The sequence below is a fragment of the Vanrija albida genome (genome assembly GCF_041260175.1).
Source record: "Vanrija albida strain AlHP1 chromosome Unknown contig_4, whole genome shotgun sequence".
Taxonomy (NCBI): Eukaryota; Fungi; Basidiomycota; class Tremellomycetes; order Trichosporonales; family Trichosporonaceae; genus Vanrija; species Vanrija albida.
Window position 1 is genome coordinate 971,378 of NW_027191423.1, and position 22,771 is coordinate 994,148.

At 61.9% G+C, this 22,771-nt stretch overlaps 11 protein-coding genes across 11 annotated transcripts; 5 read left to right on the plus strand and 6 right to left on the minus strand.

The window, feature by feature from the left end:
• Positions 1–793: 793 nt before the first annotated feature.
• On the plus strand, positions 794–1,876 carry IMP4 (snoRNA-binding rRNA-processing protein imp4; the record flags this gene model as incomplete). Its single annotated transcript, XM_069353593.1, has 6 exons — positions 794–796; positions 848–1,037; positions 1,078–1,187; positions 1,238–1,623; positions 1,665–1,738; positions 1,776–1,876. The coding sequence occupies 6 exons, from the start codon at positions 794–796 to the stop codon at positions 1,874–1,876; spliced, it is 864 nt and encodes a 287-aa protein (XP_069208235.1).
• A 411-nt stretch (positions 1,877–2,287) lies between these two features.
• On the minus strand, positions 2,288–4,887 carry Q8F55_005098 (uncharacterized protein; the record flags this gene model as incomplete). The annotated part of the gene is made up of 17 exons (XM_069353594.1): positions 2,288–2,321; positions 2,357–2,480; positions 2,523–2,578; positions 2,617–2,814; positions 2,870–2,913; positions 3,021–3,077; positions 3,114–3,165; positions 3,202–3,248; positions 3,297–3,374; positions 3,420–3,498; positions 3,544–3,710; positions 3,758–3,791; positions 3,838–3,989; positions 4,031–4,195; positions 4,241–4,357; positions 4,407–4,541; positions 4,594–4,887. 17 exons carry the CDS (start codon positions 4,885–4,887, stop codon positions 2,288–2,290), a joined length of 1,833 nt encoding a protein of 610 aa, XP_069208236.1.
• A 606-nt stretch (positions 4,888–5,493) lies between these two features.
• On the plus strand, positions 5,494–6,176 carry Q8F55_005099 (uncharacterized protein; the record flags this gene model as incomplete). The annotated part of the gene is made up of 3 exons (XM_069353595.1): positions 5,494–5,533; positions 5,925–6,094; positions 6,144–6,176. 3 exons carry the CDS (start codon positions 5,494–5,496, stop codon positions 6,174–6,176), a joined length of 243 nt encoding a protein of 80 aa, XP_069208237.1.
• Positions 6,177–6,291: 115 nt separating this feature from the next.
• Q8F55_005100 (uncharacterized protein) lies at positions 6,292–7,607 on the minus strand (the record flags this gene model as incomplete). Its single annotated transcript, XM_069353596.1, has 9 exons — positions 6,292–6,477; positions 6,513–6,771; positions 6,808–6,945; positions 6,979–7,090; positions 7,123–7,235; positions 7,273–7,341; positions 7,377–7,482; positions 7,518–7,561; positions 7,600–7,607. The coding sequence occupies 9 exons, from the start codon at positions 7,605–7,607 to the stop codon at positions 6,292–6,294; spliced, it is 1,035 nt and encodes a 344-aa protein (XP_069208238.1).
• Positions 7,608–7,886: 279 nt separating this feature from the next.
• Q8F55_005101 (uncharacterized protein) lies at positions 7,887–9,800 on the minus strand (the record flags this gene model as incomplete). The annotated part of the gene is made up of 6 exons (XM_069353597.1): positions 7,887–7,951; positions 7,988–8,513; positions 8,552–9,001; positions 9,038–9,427; positions 9,479–9,596; positions 9,670–9,800. 6 exons carry the CDS (start codon positions 9,798–9,800, stop codon positions 7,887–7,889), a joined length of 1,680 nt encoding a protein of 559 aa, XP_069208239.1.
• Positions 9,801–10,148: 348 nt separating this feature from the next.
• On the plus strand, positions 10,149–12,957 carry CWC22 (pre-mRNA-splicing factor cwc22; the record flags this gene model as incomplete). Its single annotated transcript, XM_069353598.1, has 4 exons — positions 10,149–10,246; positions 10,319–10,961; positions 11,002–11,398; positions 11,444–12,957. 4 exons carry the CDS (start codon positions 10,149–10,151, stop codon positions 12,955–12,957), a joined length of 2,652 nt encoding a protein of 883 aa, XP_069208240.1.
• A 105-nt stretch (positions 12,958–13,062) lies between these two features.
• On the minus strand, positions 13,063–15,644 carry Q8F55_005103 (uncharacterized protein; the record flags this gene model as incomplete). Its single annotated transcript, XM_069353599.1, has 7 exons — positions 13,063–13,801; positions 13,841–14,269; positions 14,306–14,791; positions 14,828–15,049; positions 15,093–15,111; positions 15,148–15,496; positions 15,543–15,644. 7 exons carry the CDS (start codon positions 15,642–15,644, stop codon positions 13,063–13,065), a joined length of 2,346 nt encoding a protein of 781 aa, XP_069208241.1.
• Positions 15,645–15,975: 331 nt separating this feature from the next.
• On the minus strand, positions 15,976–18,591 carry Q8F55_005104 (uncharacterized protein; the record flags this gene model as incomplete). The annotated part of the gene is made up of 1 exon (XM_069353600.1): positions 15,976–18,591. One exon carries the CDS (start codon positions 18,589–18,591, stop codon positions 15,976–15,978), a length of 2,616 nt encoding a protein of 871 aa, XP_069208242.1.
• Positions 18,592–19,430: 839 nt separating this feature from the next.
• Q8F55_005105 (uncharacterized protein) lies at positions 19,431–20,483 on the plus strand (the record flags this gene model as incomplete). Its single annotated transcript, XM_069353601.1, has 2 exons — positions 19,431–20,000; positions 20,037–20,483. The coding sequence occupies 2 exons, from the start codon at positions 19,431–19,433 to the stop codon at positions 20,481–20,483; spliced, it is 1,017 nt and encodes a 338-aa protein (XP_069208243.1).
• Positions 20,484–20,952: 469 nt separating this feature from the next.
• Positions 20,953–21,447, minus strand: Q8F55_005106 (uncharacterized protein; the record flags this gene model as incomplete). The annotated part of the gene is made up of 3 exons (XM_069353602.1): positions 20,953–21,073; positions 21,121–21,378; positions 21,413–21,447. 3 exons carry the CDS (start codon positions 21,445–21,447, stop codon positions 20,953–20,955), a joined length of 414 nt encoding a protein of 137 aa, XP_069208244.1.
• A 206-nt stretch (positions 21,448–21,653) lies between these two features.
• Positions 21,654–22,713, plus strand: Q8F55_005107 (uncharacterized protein; the record flags this gene model as incomplete). Its single annotated transcript, XM_069353603.1, has 3 exons — positions 21,654–21,888; positions 21,980–22,134; positions 22,234–22,713. 3 exons carry the CDS (start codon positions 21,654–21,656, stop codon positions 22,711–22,713), a joined length of 870 nt encoding a protein of 289 aa, XP_069208245.1.
• Between the last annotated feature and the right edge of the window lie 58 nt (positions 22,714–22,771).

Sequence of the window (22,771 nt, forward strand, 5' to 3'; positions counted from 1 at the left end):
TGGGCTGGCGGCGCGCGCGACGACGATGGTCGTGGTTGATCTGTTTGTGATTGTGTGTGGAGGCGCTACGCTAGGCGTGACTGTGACTGCGAGACTTAAACTGCACCACTGTTCGTCGAAGCAGAGAAGGCGATGTGGCTCAGGAGTTTACAGCTTTGTGGGGTAGTCGAGTGGATGCAAGCTTTGCCGGAGTTGCTTGCGTCGATCGTAGTCGTCGTCGACCGTGGCGAGACTTGGCTGGGGGGAGGTTGGTTGGAGCACGAAGTGGGGTGCTGGGTGGTCGTCGCCTTTGTCGACTTGGGATGCGCTCGCTTCCGTGCGTCTGGCCGCTCACTGCCTGCCTGCCTGGCTGCTGCCTCCACACTCACTGGCTGCTGCCTGCTTGCCTGCCTCTTGCCTGACTTGGCTACACTTTTGCTTGGCTGAATTTGACCCTGCTTGCTACCTCCTCCCCCTGCTTGCTGCCCTCCCCTGCTTGCTTGTCCTGCTTGTGCCTCTCGGGTTCCCACTGTAACCGCAGGCTCCCGTCGATGAAACGCTTTCACCACGAACGTGCATCACACTCACGTGACGCGTGACGGTCGCACAAAATCTGCACCCATCGCACCCGAGTCAGGTAGGCTCGCAAGGTCAATTTTCAGTTAACTTACCCAACCGTTAGGCCCGCACCCAACCACCAAGCTCGAGATTTTGCGACCTCCACCTGACCACTCGAGCCAGACTGGACAAGCATCATCCGGCCACCGACCACTGCTCACTCGCAACCTTCCTTCACATCCAGAACCAACCCACAATGGTAAGCATAGCCCCGCGGCCCGCGGCCAGTGCTCCAACTCACGCTCCACAGCTTCGCCGACAGTCCCGCGAACGCCGCGAATACATTTACAAAAAGTCGCACGAGTCGCAGGAGCGGTCCATCTTTGAGCGCAAGCAGCGCATCAAGGACGCGCTCGCGAGCGGCAAGCAGCTCCCCACCGAGCTGCGCAACGACGCCCGCACGATCGGCAAGGACCTCGTCCTCGACGAGGCGCAGAAGGGTTGGTTCTTGCCCCCAAGGCATATTCTCACGCCACACAGACCCGTGGACCGGCGCCGATGACGAGTACGCAAAGGTCGGAACATACGACCCCAAGGTCGTCGTGACCACGTCGCGTGACCCGTCCTCCAGGCTCCTCTTGTTTTCCAAGGTATGTTTGTCGCGGCCGCCTCCTCGTCGTCGCCACTCACGCTTCCACAGGAGCTCCGCCTCGTGTTCCCCAACGCCATCCGCCTGAACCGCGGAAACACGGTCATGAAGGACCTCGTGCAGACGTGCCTCTCGCAGGGCGTCACCGACCTCGTCCTCGTCCACGAGCACCGCGGCGTGCCCGACGCGCTCATCATCTCGCACCTGCCCCACGGCCCGACCCTCAGCATGACGCTCCACAACGTCACCCTGCGACACGACGTCGCCACCTCCAACTCGACCGTGTCGGAGCAGTACCCCCACATCATCATGGACGGCTTCACCACCCGCCTGGGACAGCGCGTCGCCAGCATCCTCAAGGCACTCTTCCCTGTCCCCAAGGACGACGCCAAACGTGTCATGACCTTTGCCAACGACCGCGACTTTATCAGCTTCCGGTGGGTTACACGAAGCCGTGGTTGAAGCTAACCCACAACAGGCACCACGTCTTTGCCAAGACGTCGCACAAGGACGTCCAGCTGGCCGAGGTTGGACCCCGGTTCGAGGCGAAGCGTGAGCAGCTACCCTATGAGCAACAACTGACCCCCAGCCTACGAGATCCGCCAGGGCACAATCGACCAGACCGAGGGTGACGTCGAGTGGCTTCTGCGGCCATACATGCGCACTTCAAAGAAGCGCAACCAGCTGTGAGAACCGGCACTCTCATTCACTCCACCTACAGATCCTTGTTGTACACTACCATGCAGCCCACCTTGCATATGGCTCCACCAACGACATGGGCTGATCCCCTGTTGACGCAATTCATGGCTTCACTTCTATGGGAGCCACAACAACAAAGAATTACGAGGGGTGACAACATGATGTGTGCGAACTAGTTCGTGACGATGTCGTGAACCTACAATCGTGTTGGCGTCATGATCACAAGGTACTGATGGGACAAGCGAGGATAGGGTAAGGCATCGAGTATTAGAGATGGTGTGTCCGGGTAGGGTGCGGTTGGCGGCGGGTGCGAATCCTCTCCACAATCCGGCGAGGTTCGCGGCCAAACAGATTGACGGCGATTGTAGTACGCTCTGCGGTATTGAAATGGCTCGGCGGTGGTTAAACGCGGCGAGCTGGGGTATTGATGATGCTCCTGCAGAGTCAGCCTGGCACCGAGGCTACACTCACAGGCTGCGGAGAAGCTCGTTGCCACTCTGAGAGTTTCTCAGCGTCGTTTGGAATTGGCGGCAGGTGTTGTGAACACGGCTCATGAGGGCGCGCTCTCCTGGGGGAACCTGGCGCAGGATGCTCTCTGAGGCTCGTGAGCGTCATTTAGGGGGACTGTTAAGCTTACGGAGGTGCCCACGACCAACGGAAGAGTTTGCAACTGTAACGATTGCCGGCGTGCGCCTGGAGTTGTCAGTCACGATCGCAAATTACTAACGAACCCGTCTTTCTGGGAGCAAAGCGACTCGATGTACTTGACAATGTTGCTACGCTGTAGGATGCGATTGGAACTGATCACAAACTCGACAAACTGAACGCCGTGGTGGTTGGTAGCCAGGGGAGGATAAGCGGTGAGGATGGCATGCGAAACGGGCTTGATGAGAGCCTCGTGGAAGTTCAAAAGCTTGTTGATCGCGAAACTGTGTAGAAGGTCGATGGTCAGCTAAACGTGGCTCTCAACGTCACATCGCTCACTGTCCAAACTGATTGTTGGCAACACGTGAGATATCTTCAAGAATCTAAGCCAAGTTAGCAATGGTTGTGGTGAACCAACTTGCCTCATGAAAGCAGGCGTCCTGGGCCAGGTCAGCGGTCAGACAACGTTTTCGCCAGTGCCGCCACTCACAATTAGATCCTGGTTCGCACATCCTTCAAATATCTGCTGCACCGAGATTGATCCATTCTGTGGGTCAGAAATGCAGGGGAGTGGTTGATTTACCTCGTTGGACACGGCGAGATCCGCCCAGCGCCCCTCCATCGTCTCCTTGATCCTGGATGTGAGTTTACGGTGGGCAGTCAGGCCTTACTTGTCGAATATTTCGGTCTGGTTCTGACTCCTGCACTTGCAAAGGTACTAGTGCTCGTCAGCACCGACGATGATTCGAACCCAAAAATAACGCACCGGACGCCACACCTTGCGGGCTCCAGTCTGCATCGACTCGTAGATGCCATACTTGAGGAGGGCAGTAGAGATAAGCCCCTGGCACGTCAGTCAGCATTCACGGTAGCGTTCGACAATGCCCACCTCCAGCTCCTTCACACCAACAGCCTTGACGAGCACATGAGCTCCAAACTTGTTGTTTGCGATCGGAACAACATCGTTCCTGCCCGTGTCAGCTCTCAGTCGTCACAGAACTGCTTTTACCCACTCGATAACTTTGATGAAATTAATCTTGTCCTCGGTAGTTCCCTTATCGAGGAGTTGCTGGCAGAGGTAGTTGCCGTTGGACGTGAAACAGAGAGGCTTGGCCCACTCGAGGATGACGCTAATCACATAGTGCGTGATCGGCATGGAAGGCGGCTGCCCTAGCCTGCTCTGTGACATGTGTCAGCTGGGGATTAGCTTTGATGAGATGTGCATACACCCAGAGCGTTTGCTGCAATCTTTAGAGTGGCGCTGGTTACTGTCAGCGGGTTGCCGAACCACAGGAATCGAAACCCACGCCTGAGTATTGTTCTTTGGCTCCTGGTGGGCAATCGTCCATACAAGTGGGCGGATGAGGTCATGTTCGCTCCTCGGGTCCATCCTCATGTAGTCGAGCTTTCCGCTCAGGATGAGATCGACAGTCTGCTGTGAGGGGTGGTGTGTGGCGGGCTTTGAGGGGTCAGTGTGGGCGTCGCGCTGAGGAGTCTTACGTCCTGGAGCGCCGTCAGGTTTGGGACTGACTGGAATCCCACGTGACGGTCAAGTGGGTGGTGACCAGCAGCTTGGTATAGGGTGTCGCGGAACGAGGGAAGGTATGACTGGTTGTCAAATGTCGGAGAGGTGGGAGATGTGGGCCCTAAAGCTCTCTCGGCAATCTGATGAGTGTGCTTAGTATTGACGCAAAGAGGTGGTTTGCTCACTAGTGTAGAGAGCTGGTGCACCTCATGGACCAGGCGGGCGTTCTCTGCTTGAATGATGCTCTTCTCCACAGTGAGCTGGGCGATCTGCTTCTGGAGGGCACGGATCTGATCGTCCTTCTTGGCAGAGTCAGTGACACGGCGTTGTGAGTTCGGCGCGATCGCTCACTTCAGTTTCGGGCTCCATGACCAGCCCTAACTTGTTCGGAGGTGACCAGATACCGCCACTGATGCCTGGGAGGAAGGGAGTGGCTTGGGCTACGGGGGCGAGATCGTCGCATCGTACGGGGAAGGCGCCCTTTAACTGGAGGGGTCAGTCGTGGCGTCGTTGTCGGCTGGCGATCGGCGAGACTCACCGGGTCTTGCTGGTTGGCCATGTCGTTCGTGCCGGCGGAGGAAGGTGGGGAGACCTCTACGGGTGACGGAGACTTGACGAGTAACGAGATTGGGGTGGACAGCCAGGAGCCCGGGCTCGTATTCCACCGCTTGAGCACGGGTGGCGCATCGCGCTGCGGTTGGTCGGGGCTGTATCCTGACTCGGACGTGGAAGCGTCTGGCGAGGAGGTAGTGACAGGGAAGGCGGATGCGAAAGGGAAGATGGGCGTGTTGATGTGTTGGCCACCCGTCTGGTGGTTTGTAGTGCCCTCCATTTCGGTGGCGCCTACGAGGCCATTGGCACGGCAGGTGGGATGGACAGAGAGGGCAAGGGAAGGTCGTGTGGAACGAATGTATGTCGATGTAGAGAAGGTGGGTGCGGGATTGGGTCTCTAATGCGGGGGCGAGATCCGAGACGCGACAGGAGATGATGGGGTTGTCACAAGATTGGTGGGTGAGTGGGTGTGGGTGAAGATGAGGGAGGGAGGGAGTAGTGTGTGTCGAGTGGAATGGGATGCAGTTTGGATGAGAAAGTAATAAAGAGCGAGTGTGTGTGTGTGGAATCGAGGCGAGAAGTCAAACGCGAGGGTGTAATGTGGTTTATGTAGGGAACAAGTCGAAGGGCGAGGCGGCGCGACCTGCACACACAGACATGCACACACACGCGCGCCGTCAACATTGTCTTCCCTTTGGCATTGCCACTTGACAGGCACAGATGGTGGGTGGTGACGCGTTTACGTAAAACAGTAAACCACGGAACCAAATCCCCACCGCCAGCTCCCGACAACCACCACCCTGCTGCCCTTTGCACCCACCTTGACTGGCTAGCGACGAGCTCATCTCGACCGACAGCCTCCAACCCCAAAGAGCAAGCAGCCACCATGACGACCGAGTACCACCCCTCAATGGACGACTACAGGAGTGAGTGGCGCGTGTGAGCGCGGCTGGCGTTGCTTTGCTCGCGGCTGCGTGCCGTCCCGGCGCGAGGAGGCCGCACTGCTCGGCACCCGTGTCCTCGCTAGATCCGGAGCTGACGCCTTATCTCTTGCCCTGCTCCCCTTGTCAACATCTGCATCGTTCTCCGCCATGCTGCGACCGCCGAACGATATCGCGCCGGCCCCGAACTGCCCGCCTCGGCTCACTCGACCCCGCCGTCGTTGTTTTGCCCATCCGATCGACGTCGCTCACAACGCGCTCCGCTGCCCGTTCCGTCCCAACCCGCTGTCCTCTCGCTCGCGTAACCTGCTCGCGCTCCTTGGATGGCCTTTGGAATCCCCCACGCACCCCGCCCACCACCACTCCCCCCCAACAGAAAAGATCGCGGCGCGCGAGGAGCACATCCGCGAGTCGTGGATCAAGGCCATGGAGGCCCGCATCGTCCGCGGCGAGCTTCAGAAGTGCTTCAAGTATGAGGGCGTCAACCACTACGAGAACTGCAAGGAGTTGGCCGAGAAGTACGCGCACATGATCCGTGACAACGCTGTGGGTATTGCTGGACTTGAATTTCAGACCTCAGCGCTAACCCTCCCAGGTCAAGGGATACAAGACGATCGACACCGAGTAGACCGTGTCGTAAAACCAATGCATCAACATATAGGAGCAGAGAGGTGCCCACGGTGGCTCCAAAGCTACAGAAAAACGAGCCACCTGCGCCGCCAGCCTGCGTTCGTGCCACTCGCTCAGGTGCCGGGGCGGAGCACGCCACTGACATAGCTGACACTGCTGTCCTGCTTGGTCGTACACCGCGAGCTCTGCTCGTAGCGCACAAAGACAAAGTGGACGTAGTCGGCCGCGTGCTTGCCGGCGTAGAAGTGCTGCACGAGGTTGAGGAGCACGGTGATGGGGTTTCTACCGCAGATGGTATTCTGCGCCGTCAGTCCAAGCATTACCCCCTGCCCACCTTGGTACGAGCAAGGTATCGCTCCCACTCCTCGACGGCGCCCTTGCGCGCCGGCGTGCGGAGCAGGTCCATGCCCTCGTGGTCCATGTACTGGATCGACTTCCAAATCGGCGCCTCGTTGCGCTTCTGGCCGGCGTACTGGCGCACAAACTCGAGCTGGCCGTTGTTCGCGACGCCGGGGCCGGCGGGGACGGGGGGCACGGGCACGGGGGGATCAGGCGCGGCGGGGTAGTAGGGAGTATGCTGGAATCGGGTGCCCCTACGTGTCAGCGTGTTGCACCCCGTCGCAACGCACCAGTGGCAAAAGTCGCTGCTGATGACGAAGAAGGTCTCATCGTCGGCCCAGTACTTTGCCAGTGCGGCGCTCACGGCGTCGCGCTTATCGGCCGGCGGGTGGCCCACGAGCAGGGGGAGGAGCTTGAGGTCGTCGCGGCTAGTCTCAGCGCCGCCTCGTGCCCCCACCTACCCGGCAAAGATGTGACGGATGTACGGGAGGTGCATCTCGAGCGAGTGCTCGTCCTCGTCGACGCTGGGGGACATGGTCGAGAAGAGGCGCGTCTTGCGCAGCTCGTCAATGGCTAAAGTCAGCGCGGCCTCTCACAGCACGGACCCTCGAGGTCGAGCGGGATGTCGCCCAGCGGCGTGCCGTACGCCGCGAACGGGGAGAGCGCAATGCCCGCGAGGTAGACGTGGTGCGACGGCCCGAGGAGCACGACGCGTTTGCTGCCGGTCAGCCTCGTGCCGCTCCCTGCGGCCTCACACCGTGGCAACGGGTATCGACGCATACGCCCACGCCGCCGCCGGGCCCGAGTACGAGTAGCCCGCGTGTCTGGCGTCAGCTGCGAGGGGAAGCGGGGCACGCACGGCGCGATCACGGCCTTGGCGTTGGCGACTGGCGGGGAGAAGGCCGGAGAGGACAGCGGCGTCACCTTGGCGAGGTAGGACTCGAGCTCGGCGCGCAGCTGCGCACCTGGTCGTCAGCGGGCGGAGGTGACGCCGACGCACCGTTCGAGGTGTACCAGCTTCCGGCGTGGGAAGCTTCGCGGACCCTGCGCGTGAGCTGGTAGGATTGGGTACGCCGACGTACCCAGACATTGCGGTCGTGGGGGCAAGATTGTGAAGCATCGACAGCGAGATACCAAACTGACTGACGGATGTAACGTCCACTCTGGCACGCCTTGGGAAGCACATCCTAGGCTGGCTGGCTGGCTTGCTGACCGGGCACGACTTGGGCGGCGACACGGACGTCATATGGCTTGGGGTCCCCACATAGCCATCCACCCCCACCCCACCACGCACAATACACGGGATTCATTGACGCTCATAAATGCAACCATCCAGCAAACACTACATATGGGGAGTAGCCTGCACTGCTCAAGGGTGGGCAGCAGCCTCGGCGGCGGCCGTCTTGACAATGTCGGTCACGGCAGCGGCAAGTGCTGGGCGTTAGCTCTGGATCAACGCGCACAACTTACTGTCAACGGCCGACGACGTAGCAGCCTCGGCGTAGACACGGACGCAGTCCTCGGTACCACTTGGGCGCACAAAGCTGCGGCCCTGCTCAACCTTGAGGACGGCCTCGTCGATGCGCGCCTGGAGGCCAGCGGGCGAGGTGAGCTTGCGCTCAGCGTCGGTCGTGTGGAAGATGTGGCGGTCGGGCACCTCGACCTTGACGAGACGGTTGGGGAGGTCCTCGTAGCCAGCATCCCACTCCTCGGCACCCCAGCCCCTGTGGGCGAGAACAACCTCGACGAGAAGGAGGTCAGAAAGGGCATCGCCGACGGCCTGGTTGATGAGTTCGGAGAGCGCAATCAGGTGCTTGACAGCGCGGTCCTGGTCGGGGCTCTCGGGCTCGGTCTTCTTCAGCGTCTCAAGGGCGTCGTCCGAGAACAGAACAGTTCCGTGGCCGTTGGCCTCGAAGTAGACACCAATGTCGTAGTTGAGGGCGGCATGGTGGAGGTGCTTGACACCAGTAGCAGTGCAGGTAACGGGGATGTTGCGCTGCGATTGTCAGGCGGCAGAAAACTCATGCAACTTACGCTCTTGATGAACTTGGTGGAGCTGCCGTTCGCGTAGGCAGTCTGGACGACACCGACCTGGATCTTGTCCGTGAGCTTGGCGCGGGTCACGAGGTCGCCGATGAACAGAGCAGCAAGGACAGCAATCTTGTCACCGTCAAGCAGACGGAACGTCTTGCCGCCCTTGAGGTAGTAGTAGATCAGACGGTCGGCGTCTCCATCAAAGCTGGCACCGCGGTTGTCGGGCTGGTTCAGCAGACCAGACTCGGCAACCGAAGGGGGGAGCTGCTGCTTGGTCTTGACGTAGTCGGCACCGCACTGGTAGTTGAGCACACCCTCCTTGTTGAGCTGGGTGTTGAGGGGCTTGAACGGAAGGAGGTCGCCAATGTGCTTGGCAAAGTCGGCGAGTGAGAGCGCACCGACACCATTGGCGCAGTCAACGGGGAGAGGCTTGAGGGGGCCTCTGTTACCCTGCTCCGTTAGCCCCGTACCCGGTGGGGTACTCACAATCAGAGTCTTGAACGCAGCCGCCGTCTTCTTCTGGTAGCCCTCAATGGTAGGCACGCCATACTCGCCAGTCGTGTCGTTGGTTGCCTTGACGACGTAATGGAGGATGGGGGTGGTGGTGACACCGATGTTGTTGGTCGAGACGTGGTCGCCGAAGGCAGCAAGCGCCGCCTCCAGGGCCTTAATGAGCTCGGGGCTCGAAGGACGAGTGTCCGCAGCGTAAACCACCGACGCAGGAGCACCAATGTTGATGTGCAGCTGCTCGGCAAGCTGCTTGTACGCGGCGACGAGCTCCTCAGGCGAAGCGCAGTTGGCCAATGTCGTGGCGTAGGCCTCCCACGACTGCTCAAGCATCTCGCCAGCGGGGTCAACTAGCTTGACGCCATTGTCCTACGCATCGGTGTCAGCCTGCGAACCGCATCGCTTCACAGTCCCACGTACAGCCTCAGGGTTGTGCGACGCCGTGACCATGACACCGATGGCCTTGCCGTTGAACCTCTGCGAGCGGAGGACAGCGAGCAGGCCTACGCTAAAGATCACTGAGGGCAGGCGCTTGCCCCTGTCGGAGAGTCCATGTCAGCCGCTTTTCTCCCTCTCCCTCCAGCTCTCCCCAACGCGCGCCATAAACCTACAACGTGCGAAAGCCGGCGGTGCCATAGCCAAACTTGACGTCGGCGGGCTTGGGGTAGTTCTTGGCCGCGGCGGCGATGCGGTCAAAGAGCTGGGTGTGGTCCACGGGAGGGGCGGCGGCGGCGGAGCTCATGTTGCTCTTTTGAATGAGATGTGGTAAAGTCTAAGAGTGAACGAGAAACTGTTTATAAGTCTGAAACGTGATGCATTGCACTTGCACTGCACACGTCGCTGCCAACGCGTCAGAGCGATCCGTGCGGCGAATCCGGGGACCCCAAGATCTGATTTTGATACAGCCACGTGGAAAATGACACGTATTCTGACCTGGCATGTGGCCGCCGCGCGCCGTGTGGTGTTTGAAAGGTCGAGGTGCCGTCAACGATCCCACTTCTTTTGCCGCTCGTCTTGTGAGCAATCCTCATTGTCCACAATCTTAAAAACGAGCGTCGGCATTCCATCGAACACTGGACAACTCGACAGGATGCCTCGCTCAGAATCTCCCAGGCGGTCGCCGTCCCAGGATCGTGCCGCAAGCAGGAGTCCTTCGCCAGAGGAAGCGCCGGCTTCCAAGCGCAAGAGGTAAGTCGCCATCTCCATCTCGCACCGTGTTCAGGCGACCAGTGATTCGTATCAGACTGACACAATACCCAGGTCACCCTCGGCCTCTCCGCGTGCCCGGTCTCCCTCGCCACCCGCGCAGCGCCGTCGTCCAGCCTCGCCCAGTCCTGGCCCAGAACCGGTCATCGAGGTGCCGCGCGTCCACGATGTCGACCCGGTGCGCAAGCGGCAGCGCGAGGCTGCGATGCTCGAGTCGCAGATCAACGCCGAGCTGAAGGGCGCCGCGGCGAACGGAAATGGCGACGCCGGCACTGTGGCAACCACCACCGACGCCCGCGCCGAGTTTGCCAAGCTGCTCGGCTCGCGCTCCGGAGGCGCATACATACCCCCTGCGCGCCTGAGGGCCATGCAGGCCGAGGCGAGCAAGGACAAGAGCAGCCCAGAGTACCAGCGCCTGAGTTGGGATGCCTTGCGCAAGAGCATCAACGGTCTGATCAACAAGGTCAACGTGTCGAACATCAAGCATGTTATTCCGGAGCTCTTTGGCGAGAACCTCATCCGCGGCAAGGGCCTTTTTGCGCGCTCCATTATGCGCGCCCAGGCTTCGTCGCTCCCGTTCACGCCCATTTTTGCTGCCCTGGTGGCCATCGTCAACACGAAGCTGCCCCAGGTCGGCGAGTTGGTCCTCACCCGCCTGATCGCCCAGTTCCGTCGTGCCTACAAGCGTAACGACAAGGTAGGTTGTGTTGGGAGACAATAGAAGCTGACATTTTCAGACCGTGTGCAACGCAACTTCGACATTCATTGCCCACCTCGTCAACCAATATGTGGCCCACGAGATTGTGGCCCTCCAGATCCTGCTGTTGTGTTTGGAGCGCCCCACCGACGACTCGATCGAGGTTGCCGTCGGCTTCATGCGCGAGGTCGGCCTTTTCCTCCAGGAGAACAGCCCTCGTGCCAACACCATGATCTACGAGCGTTTCCGTGCGGTGCTTCACGAGGGCGCCATTTCGAAGCGTTGCCAGTACATGATCGAGGTCCTTTTCCAAGTCCGCAAGGACAAGTACAAGGACAACCCGTCGATTCCCGAGGGCTTGGATCTTGTTGAGGAGGAGGAGCAGATTACGCACCGTCTCAGTCTCGACGACGAGCTCAAGGTGCAGGAGGGTTTGAGTAAGTCGAGGCGGACACTGGCGGCCACTATGCTGACAGCCCCAGATCTGTTCAAGGTCGACCCCAACTTTTTGGAGAACGAGGAGCGTTACCAGGAGATCAAGAAGGAGATTCTCGGCGACTCAGATGATGAGGACGAGTCGGGAAGCGGCAGCGACTACTCTGACGACGAGAGCGAGGCGGACGTCGCCCCTGACAAGGAGGGCATCACCGACATGACCGAGACCAACCTGATGAACTTGAGGCGAACAATCTACCTCACCATCATGAACTCGCTCAACTTCGAGGAGGCCGTGCACAAGCTGCTCAAGGTCAACATTCCCGAGGGCAACGAGATCGAGCTGTGCAACATGATTGTCGAGTGTTGCTCGCAAGAGCGCTCTTACTCCAACTTCTACGGCTTAATTGGAGAGCGCTTCTGCAAGTTGAATCGACTGTGGACCGAGAACTTCCAGGAGGCCTTCCAGAAGTACTACGAGACCATCCACCGTTACGAGACCAACAAGCTCCGCAACATTGGCCGCTTCTTTGGCCACCTGCTGGCCTCGGATGCCATCTCGTGGGCCGTTCTCCACGTTGTGCACATGAACGAGGAGGAGACGACCTCGTCGTCGCGTATCTTCGTCAAGATCTTCCTCCAGGAGATGAAGGAGGAGATGGGAATGAAGAAGGTCGTCGAGCGCTTCAAGATCCCCGACCTGCAGCCCGTGTTCGCCAACATGTTCCCAACCGACAACCCACGCAACACGCGTTTCGCCATCAACTACTTCACCCAGATCGGACTTGGAGCCATCACCGAGGACATGCGCACGTGGCTGCAGAATGCGCCCAAGCTGCTCGCAGCGCAGCACGCCGCTCAGCAGGACAGCTCGGACTCGGACTCGTCGTCCGACTTGTCTTCCGACTTGTCGTCGAGCTCGGACAGCTCAGACTACAGCTCGGACGACTCGCGCGCGCGCCGCCGCCGCTCGCCTCCCCGTCGGCGCCGGTACTCGTCTGACTCGCGCGACGACTCGCGTTCCCCGCCTCCCCGCCGTCGCAGGTACTCTTCGGACTCGCGTGACTCGCGTGACTCGCGCTCGCCATCACCGGCCCCGAGGCGCCGCGACGACTCGCCTCCTCGCAAGCGGCCGACGAGCGACTCACCGAGGAAGCGCAGCCCGTCCCCTCGCCGAAACGCAAGGGATGACTCGAGGACGCCGCCTCGTCGCCGCGACGACAGCCCTCCTCCCCGCCGTCGTGATGACAGCCCTCCTGCCCGTCGCCGCGATGACAGTCCCCCCCGTCGCCGCGATGACAGCCCTCCCCCCCGCCGTCGCGAGAGCCCCCCTCCCCGAGCTCGTGAGCCCAGCCCGCCCCGCGCCGCGGCTCCTCCAGTGCACCCTAGCCGCATGGCGCAGGTCCCAGTGCACCCCAGCCGCTTGGCGCAGGTGCCCGGTGCTGGTTCTGGTCCTCGCCGCGACCCCCCGCCCCATCAGCGCCGCTCGCCGCCGCGCCGCCGGTTTGACGACTCGCCGCCCCGGAGGAGGTTTGACGACGGCGGACGGGACCGCCGCTAAGTCTGAGTAGTGTTAGGATTGTGGCGTGGCACACAGCGGTTCATGCAGACAGTGGCGTGGCGCAAGATTGATATCGATGCATGATGAATGATGCTACTTCTACTTTTAGAGCTCGTCGTGGACCGTGTCGTCGTCGATCGACGCCTTGAACTTGTTCCAGTCGAGCCACTCGTCCTTCTCGCCCTCCTCGTCCTCGGTCGCCCCAAAGGTCACGCCGTCGAGGAAGCTGTCGGTCTTGTCGTGCTCCGTGTCCTCGGGGAGCGGGCTGGCAGCGGTAGGTGGTGCGGGCTTGACCTTGTCCTCGGCCTTGGCGGACGACGAGACACCGAGCGAGCGGCGGAGGAGGAGCTCGACGCGCTCAAAGTAGGTGGTGGGGTCGGGCACGTCGAAGCCCGAGCGGACGAGGGTCGTGTCGAACAGCACCGAGATGGTCTGCTTGACCTCGAGCTCGTCGGCGGTCGGCTCATCGCTGCCCTCGGGCAGCTCGATGACCTTCTCGAGCAGGCCCTCGATCAGCGGCGACTTGGGGTTGATCTCAAGCACGCGCGGCAGGTTCTTCATGAGCTGGAACATGGGGTCGTTCTCGGCCTCTGCCTGCGCGGCCATGAGGCGCGCCATGTTGGCCGACCAGCCCATCGAGTCGACGACAATCGTGCACGGCGACGTGACGAGACGGTTGGTCAGGACAACGTCGCTGACCTGTCCCTCGAGCTCCTTCTTGAGCCACTTGAGGAGCGGCGCGTACGCAATGTTCTGCGCCGCGAGCTCCTTCTTCTCGGCCTCGTCCTCGTCCTCGTCGCCGTACTTGAGGCCCTTCTTGGACACGTCCTGCGCCTGCATGCCCCTGTGGGTGTGAGTATCGCGGAACAACGTGGGCACTCACATGAAGTTGTTGAGCGTGCCCATCATCGGCTCGTCGGACGGGAGGTTGAGGAGGAGGATTTCGTACCCGCGGGCCTTGAGCTTCTCGACGAAGGGCGAGCGGGCGAGCGCCTGGGTCGTCTCGCCCACGCCGGCAATGTAGTAGATCTGCGTCTGGCCCTCCTTGCGGTTCTCGACGTACTCCTCGAGCGAGGTGAAGGGCGAGCGCGTGCTCTCGAAACGGAGGAGCTTGGCAATCTTGATCTTGTCCTTCTGGCTCTCCATCATGCCGATGCGGAGGGCGTTGCCATACAGAGTCGACACCTGCTTGTACTTCTCCTTGTCGTCGGCCGCGAGCTTGCTGAACAGGTCGATGGCCTTGCGGACGAGGATGCGCTGCAGCTGCTTGAGGAAGCGCGAGTTCTGGAGTGTCTCACGCGACACGTTGAGCCTGCGGGGTCAGACTTGCCACACCGGCGTCACTCACGGCAAGTCATCAGCGTCAACCGTCACCTTGAGGAAGCTGAGCCAGCGGGGCATGTACTGCTCGCCGAGGTCGTCGGTGATGAAGACGCGCTTGACCATGAGACGGACATTGTTGAGACCGCTCGTGATCTTGGACCAAAAGTCCTTCTCCAACACGGGCGGGATAAACATGATGGAGCGGAACGACACACCCGACTGCGTGTCGCCCTTGAAGTGGGTCCAGCCGAGGGGCTCCTGCGTCTGGTCCTTGGCCACGGCCTTGTAGAACTCGATGTACTCCTCCTTGGACACGGACTTGGGGTCGCGCATCCAGATAGGAGCCTGGTCATTGACGCGGACCCAGGTGAACTCGTCCTCGTCCTCCTCGTCATCAGCGGGCACGTCGTCAAACTCCTCGTCCTCGTCCTTGACCTCGGCCTTGGGCGTCTGCGCCTTCCTCTCCCGGATGTAGATCGGGAACGTGGTCGAGAACGTCGAGTGCTTGTCACTTTCCTGTCAGTGGCGTCCCAAAACCGCCACTCACATCAGCGCCTTGAGGTTGCTGGTCGAGAGGAACTGCTGGTCCTCGTCTCCGATATCCAGCACAATCTCCGTACCACGGCCGAGCGTGTTTCCGCGGGGGTCCGCAAAAACCTCGAACGTGTCCCCCGACGCGGTCGACACAAAGGTGTGCTGCACGGGGTCGGGGTGCTCGGCCGTAGCCGGCGGCAGCGACGAGACGCGGACAACAGGCGAGACGAGGAAGCTGGGCGTGAGTAAAGCTCCGAGCATTCCAACCCCAAACATACCAAGAGTAGAAGCCCAGACCTGGCGGTTAGCACAGCCCCGAAGCGGCACACTCACCAAACTGGCCGATGAGGTTCGAGTCGGCACCGCCGGCGTCGTCGGCGCGCTTGAGGAACTCGTTGGTACCCGAGCGCGCAATCGTGCCGAGGTTGCGCGCGAGCTCAGTCTTGTTCATGCCGATGCCCGTGTCCCGGATGACGAGCTTGCCCGTCTTGCCGCCCTCGTCGAGGTCGACCGTGATGGTGATGTTGGGCTCGCCGGCGCTGAGCACGTCGCGGTCGGTGAGGGAGGTGAGGCGGAGCTTTTCGAGCGCGTCGTTTGCGTTCGAGATCACCTCGCGCAGAAACACGTCCTTGTGCGAGTAGAGCGAGTGGATCACGAGCGAGCGCAGGCGAGAAATGTCGCTCTGCGGCGTGTCAGATCGCACAAGGTGGAGGCGGGGCACAACGTACCTCGTACTTGAACGTCTCGGTCTCCTCGCCGGCACCAGCCTCAGCCGACACGAAGGGCACGAGCAGCGCCGCTGCGCCGATGAGCAGCTTTTGCAGCTTCATTGTCGCGGGAGTCAATGGAGTGGAGTCGGTCTCGACAACAACAACAATGGTAACTTTCGACGTGGCAGAGGATCTCGAACGCGTCGGCAATGTCAAGTCAGGCACGGAAGCAAATGCGCTCGTCGCCGACAGGTGGCGAGGCGTCCTTCAACACGCAGTCGATCACCCCCCCACCCCCCGCGTCCCGTTGCGACAAACCAGTGCATATGAGTGTCAATGCTGATGCGATGAGATACCAAAAATAAGCTATTGCGTGCAGAGAGTGGCTGTGTGGCTGTGTGTGTGTTTGTGTGTGTATGGGAAAGGGTCCGATGATGTTGGGAAGGACAGGTTACTGGAGCTGGGCAACGCCAGGTGCGTGCTCCTCACGCTCCATTGCCTCTCGCATCGGTGCGTGAATGCGCCTCGGAACCGCATGCTTCCTGGGCTTCTCGAAAGCGATAGTCTTCTTGCCCACGCTCGTGCCGGTTTTAAGCTTGGACACGAGACCAGGCGGTCGCTCAAAGCCGGCTTCGGCAATGTCGAACAAGATTTCGTCGAGCTCGGCCGCCGTATCACTGTCGAGCGGCTTGCTGCTGCCCAGATCGAACCGGGGAGCTGTCGCCCTGATGACGGCGTTGAAGTAGCGCACATCAAGCTTGAGGTGGGGAGATTCGCTTCCGAGCGCTGCAAATCGGTCGCGGACGTCGGCGTAGAGCTGCCACACCATAGACTGGGAGGCAATCTGGCGTGGGTACGAGTGGAACTTGGGATCGGCCCTGAAGCGGAGCGGGAATTGGCCGGGGCTGAGATCCGGCTCCTTGCGTCCTTCCGAACCGTACACATTCATCATGGTCGAGAAGATGTGGATAGGCAGGCGGAGCGAGTCGGGCATCTCCAGGTTCTCTTCCTGGTACCGTGTGATCTGCCTGTTCTCGTTGCGCAGGGCAACAAAGAAGATGCGCTGCGCGAGGTTGTACTGGCGAGTCTTGGCGAGAGCATCGACCATGGCGGTCCAAATGTAAACCCCGAGCTCCGGCGGGATAGGCCGGCCCGAGTCACCAATAACGACGCCCGTCTCGCGCTGGAGCACCTCGATCTGTGCTGCTGTCGTCTCGCGTCCGACTCGGAGGAACGGGATGACGGCATACACCACTCTCTTCAGCCGAGCCTGCTCCGACGTCGCAGCCAGGTGTGACAGGAGGGCTACGAGCGAGTAGGCGTCGGGTGTGGGCCTCGTCGGTTGTTCACTCGGGCCCGATACCGCGGCGACGGCGGTAGGGGTGGCGGGCACGGGGAGGTCCTCGCTCCAGTTGCTGGTGTCGATGTCGGGGGCGACTTGCCGATCCAACAATGTGCCCTGGAACAGTAAGTCGTCGAACTTTTGGGCCGCCTCATTGTCACCGGCCAGTGTCGCCCCACGGAAGCCCATGTTCGTCACAACTGTGCGCATGAAGTCCCAGCGTTCGTGGGCGTACTTGGCGAGTCGTGTGATCATACGCGGCGGCTGGCGAGTGGTGACGGCGTACTTGAGAAGTACGATACACGACTTCAGTCCAAGGTTGGGGAGCATGTACCGGCCAGGGCCGGTCATCTGTTGCGATTCAAGAACGCTCCCCGATTCGCGCTCAATCTCAGCCGCTCGGGCAAAGTTAGGCGGCGAAAAGACGAGTGACACCAGAGCGACATGTACCTGCGTATGTGCGGTGTACGCCCAAGCGTTGGTATCTGGCTCCTCAGCAACCGACTCGGGGTACACGGCAGGGTGGGTATGCGACCGGCTGAAGCTCTGAAGGAGCAGTGGGATAGCGGGGATGGGCAGCGTTCGGGACAGGATGGTGTTGGCGAGCGTCGCCAGTGCGCGCATGGACGCGGCGAACTCAGTAGGCGAGGCTTTGTGTGGATCGAGCATGAGCGCGTTGAGAATTTCCTCAATGAGGATTCGATGAGGATGGGGTACCAGCGACGGTGGCGAAGTTGGCACTGGCATGGGGAAACCGCGAAGGCGCTCGCTCGCCGCATGGCTCTTGGGATGCCAAAGGTCCAGCCGGTCATGGAGTGACAATGCCTCACCAGGCAGGCGCCAAGTGCGCACTCCGCTGAACCACATCGCGTGTAGTTTCGAGTCCATTGTCGTCGTTGTCAACGCACGCGACGGCGCGCCGCCTTGGTGAAAGTCCTCGGCGCGGGCGCCCTCGGCGATGCGGCCTTCCATGATCCAGGCTTCGACGAGCAGCGCGTACGTCTTCGCCGCGAAGTCGAACCGCCGTTCCCTGAGCGCCTGCTCAATTGCGAGCGAGTAGAGCTGCATGGGACGGGCATGGCCGATTGCCTGAAGTCTGTCGATGAGGACGAGCAGCACTCGCAAATGCAGTGAGGCTTTGGCCGGCTCCTGCTCTGCGATCGTCGGCTGGGGGAGCTTGACACTCCGGGGGATGTCGACCACTGGGAAATTGGGGTGTGGCTTGCCCTGTATCTTGGACGGCAGGATCGAAAGCGTTGTCAGAGAGAAGCGGGGAGTTGCCGAGGGCTGATCTGCGGCCTCGAGCTGGTGCAGCTTGACCCAGTGGACCATGAGCTGCATGGCGAGGAGGCCGCGTCTCTTCCGGATGAAGAAGTGGAGAATGGCATGCTGTTCGAGGGGTGAGAGTGCGTCGGCGCGCTTGGGGATATCGAGGGCGGTGAGGAGCAGGTGCGGGTTGCCGAGGGCTGATTTCGGGACGTCTTCGAGTGCCAGTCGGAGGCGGCGTGCAGACTCGCGCGTGGTGCGCTGAGGCGAGGGCAACGGCTCGGACGCGTTGGGGGAAGGCCTGGTGTACGGCAGGCGCGACGGGCCAGCGCCGTACGCCTGGCCGTAGGGCTCTGGGTCGTCTGCCTCTGGTGGCCTGGCGTGGGCGGCGCTGCTGGCGAAGCGGTGACGGCGCACCAAGGTAGCTGTGATGCGCCAGCCCCTCTTGGTGGTTATCATTGTGGTGGTCGAGACGGGACTGTGTTGGGCCTAGCGCATTGCGTTGTGGGTGTTGTGTCTTGTCGTTGACGTTGTGTTCGACTTGTCCGGGTTGGATCGCACAAAGGTGGCATCAACGAGTCTTGCGAGGCGGCCGCCGGCGCCAGCAAAAGTCAACGAGGGAAGGTTGGGTGGGTGGCCTGGGTGGGGTCAATGTCAGGGTGACACCACGTGGTTGGAACAATGTCAGTCTCATATAGCCTGTCGTTGGTGCTGGAAACGTGACTCGTTGCTGCCAGCCAGGGGCGACGATGTGCGCATGAGTCAGTGAGAGTCGCCGCCGCCGCCGCCGTCACTCACTCACGGTATCACACCTTCCGTCTTGTCCACCTTCCACTTCTCCAACAACACCCATCTCCCTCTCCCTGTCAGAGACAGGCGCAAGCCTTTGCCCACACACGACTCTCAACACTCACATTATATTTGTCCCATTCAGACCCACCCCCCTTATTGTTTCGCATTCACGAACAACTCGACAGGCTGGCCTGAGACGACTCCCGCCCCCCATCGCACCACAACCCGTCCCTTGTCGCCATCGCACCCCCACCCACTCGCGACTACTACTTAAACCACGCCCATCCCCCGAGTCCTGTTGGTATATCGCAACCACTCGACACACCCACACCCACTCGCAACCCTATCCTAGAATGAGCCTCCGCTCCGCACCTCCACGACGCTCAAGCCATCAACTTCAGCTCCCCGCAGTGTCCTCATTCAAGCAGCAGCCAACCGCTCCCGGCTCTCCCCGCGCCAGCACCCCGACACGTATCCACTCGCCCCGAACAAAGCACAACCCCAACATGCCATTGGGTGAAGGCGACGGCAACCGCAACGACACTGCATCCACTGGACGCCGACGTGGCCCGCGCAAGCGTGGAGCCCGCGCTTCAGGCAATGGAACCCCCCACGACGCCGCTGGCTCTGACGCGGTCGACACGGGCGATGAAGACCACCCCGAGCTGTTTGAGATCCTCGGCGTGACGCCGAGCGAGCCCGCGCCCAAGCCTGCACCCAAGAAGGGCCTGCTGCGACTCAACAAGGAACTCATGGACATCGCACAGGGCCCTAAGGCTGTCTCTGCACCTGCTTCGGGCAGGGAAGACACTGGCTCTGAGGCTGAACGGCCCGTGACCCGCTCGCAGCGGACTCAGCAGACGTCGCCTCCGGCCAACAATAAGAAGACGCAGAAGAAGAAGCGCGGCGGCGCCAAGGCTGTGGAGGTTGCGACTCCCGACCAGTCTTTTGACGTGTCGTCGCTGAGCAAGTCGCTTCCTACCGAGGGCTTCTTTGCTACGGCCAACGGCAAGACGAGCGACGGCCAGGGCTGGGACATGCCGGTCGATGCGCCGAACGCGCCTCAGCCGCTGAACGTAAGTGACGATGGGCGAACGGCACTGACGGTCCAGTGGCAGCAGCAGCTCGGCGCCGACGACACTCCCTCGAAGCGCTCGACGCGCTCGTCGACGGCAGCGCGGCGCAACAAGGCCAAGCCCGAGCGGCCCACACACGACCGCCGCAAGTCGCTTGACCATGTGCCAGGGGTCCCCACGCCGACAGGCTCGCCTGCACCCCCACGCAACCACTCTGCCTCTGCGTTTGACAACTCTCCCTTCCACACTGGCTTCAATGTCCACCGGGCCCCGCAGACCCCGGTGCGCACTGCGGCCAACTCGCGCGCCTCGCCGGTGCCCACGGGCCCGCCTGGCGTGATCACGCTCCCGATCGTGGGCCAGTTCCCGCGCATCAACAAGGCGACTGGTGTCCCCATGGGGGGACCCAAGTACGCTGGGCCGACGTTCCACAACTCGCCCCACTCGGCCTCGCTGCCGAAGCCGGATCTTGACGATTTTTAAAAGACCGGCGCCTGCACGCTCTCGACATCTCGAACCTGTATCTGTCCTTCCGAAAAATTGTACGATCTTGTTGTTTGTAAGGTTTGTAAAGTCGAATCAAGCACAGCAAGAACAAGAACGAGAATATCAACAAAGCAAGCGCAACGCAACGCAACCGCAACACAACGCAACCGCAACAAGCACAACCAAGCATTAGTCCCCACAACACAACAGCACACACTCCGTTTCATGCTTTCATACATTGCATTGGCATCGGCGTGGCGGGGGCCGGGGGGGGGGGGGGGTAGGAGGGGGTAGTAGATAGTAGATTAGTGAACCCCGGGGGCGCTCAACCGACCCTGGCGGAGGTGGCATGCAACGGTGCCGCCGGCGGGGGGTGTCGCAGCGGCGTGGCTGGGGCGAGCGGGCTGGCGGGCGGACCAAGCTCGTCCAGAGGTCAGAGGTGCAGAGGTGCAGTGTGCCGGAAGGGCTATGCCGGGGGGAGCAGTTCGAGGCGGTAGAGCGTCACGCGGCCGTGGTGGTCCGAGCTGTTATCGAGGTCGAGGCGGAGCGCCGTGATGGCGGGGGGGTCGGCCGAGTCATACGGCAAGCTGTGGTGTCAGCTGTGCGTCGTGGCGGCGCTCGCGGCCAGACCCACGCGAGCACCTGGCGGCGGTTCACGTCCTCTGGATGCACTTTCCCGATTCCCTCGAACCCGTCCGCGCCGTCGCGGCGCACCGCGACCCCGATGGAGAGGGGCACGAACCCGCCCTGGAAGGTGAGCGCGAGGCGTGCCGGCGCGATGGGGGACGGGAAGCCGAGCACGAGGTGCGCGGGCGACGAGGGCGCGGTCCACGCCTCGTCGTCGGGCGCGAGGACGCTGGCGCGGCGCGTGCCGGGCGCCGAGGGGGACGACCTGGGTGTCAGCTTGGCGCGGGGGGCAGGCGTACTGGATCTTTGTGCCTTTGGGTATTAGGTCGGCCATCGTCGTGTATGCAGCGCGATGCAGAGTCGAACTGAACATACTAAACATTGCTCTCCGCATCAACATGTCGCCGATCGACGGAGGGGTCACGTGACCCCACGCGGCCAACTCTCCCACGCGCGCCCCCGCCCTAGAAAGATCCAACCCTCCGAAACCACCCCGACTTTCTTTTCGGCGCCTCACTAGACAACAATCAGCATCGCACCATGGTCCGCCCGCTCGCATCGCTAGCCTCGACGTCGGCCCGCCGCCTCGCCGCCGGCCCCCTGCGCCGCGGCATCTTGACTGCCGCCGCCCCCGCCTCCACGTCCCGCGGGCACGGGGGCGGCGTCGACCCGCGCGTGTTTGCCGGCATCGACGGTTTCCTCGGCACCAAGGAGGTGGCCAGGCTCGACGAGTGGCAGGCTGGGCTGTGGGGGAGGTTACAGGAGGAGGTGCGGTGTGAGTTGCGCGAGCGAGCCGCGCAGCGGCGAGCCGGCTGCGGCGCTGCTACTGGCCGGCACAAGAACAGGTCGCTGACGCTCCCCCCCAGCAAACCCCCGCCTCGCGCCCATCCGCCTCAAGTGGGACGCGGACCGCTTCGACGTCGCCGAGCTGCTGGCGTTCTCTGCGCGCGAGCCGAGCCTGAGCCTCGCGTTCAACTATGCCAGCCTGCTCGTGAACAACTCGTACTTTCTCGAGGGTTTGGTAAGTGATGGCGAAGCCAGCGAGCCGGTCTAGCGCCGGGCGGTGACGGCGCCGCGCTTCCCTCCCACACGCGTCGCAGCGCTGACGCGCTGCTCGCAGAACCCCGAGGCGCCCAAGCCCGTCCCGGCCCACTTCGCGCCGCTCGAGGACCGCGTCGCGTCCTACGCCGCCGGCATCGTCGGCTCGGGCTGGCTGTGGCTCGTCAAGGCGGGCGAGGAGATCGGCGACTTTGACGTCGTGCCGACGTTCGCGGCGGGCTCCCTGCTCGTCACGGCGCGCGCGCAGCGCGGGCGCGACGGCGCCCTGCCCCTCTTCGGCACGCCGGCCACGAGCGGCGCCGAGCAGGCCGCCGCGCCCCCCGCCGAGGCCGAGACCCCCGCCGAGGCCACGGCGCCCCGCTACGCGCGCAAGAAGTCGTCCGCCCAGGTCACCCCCCTTGCCGTGCTTAACCTCTTCGAGCTCGCCTACCTCGGCGACAAGTACGGCGTCTTCGCCCGCGAGCAGTACGCGCGCGACTGGTTCAAGAGCCTCGACTGGGACAAGGTGGCCAAGCGCAACGGCCAGTTTGGCTCGTTCTGAGCGGTGAAGTAGACAGACATGCATTGCATCGGAGTGAGCGGCGTGGGTGCGACGCCGT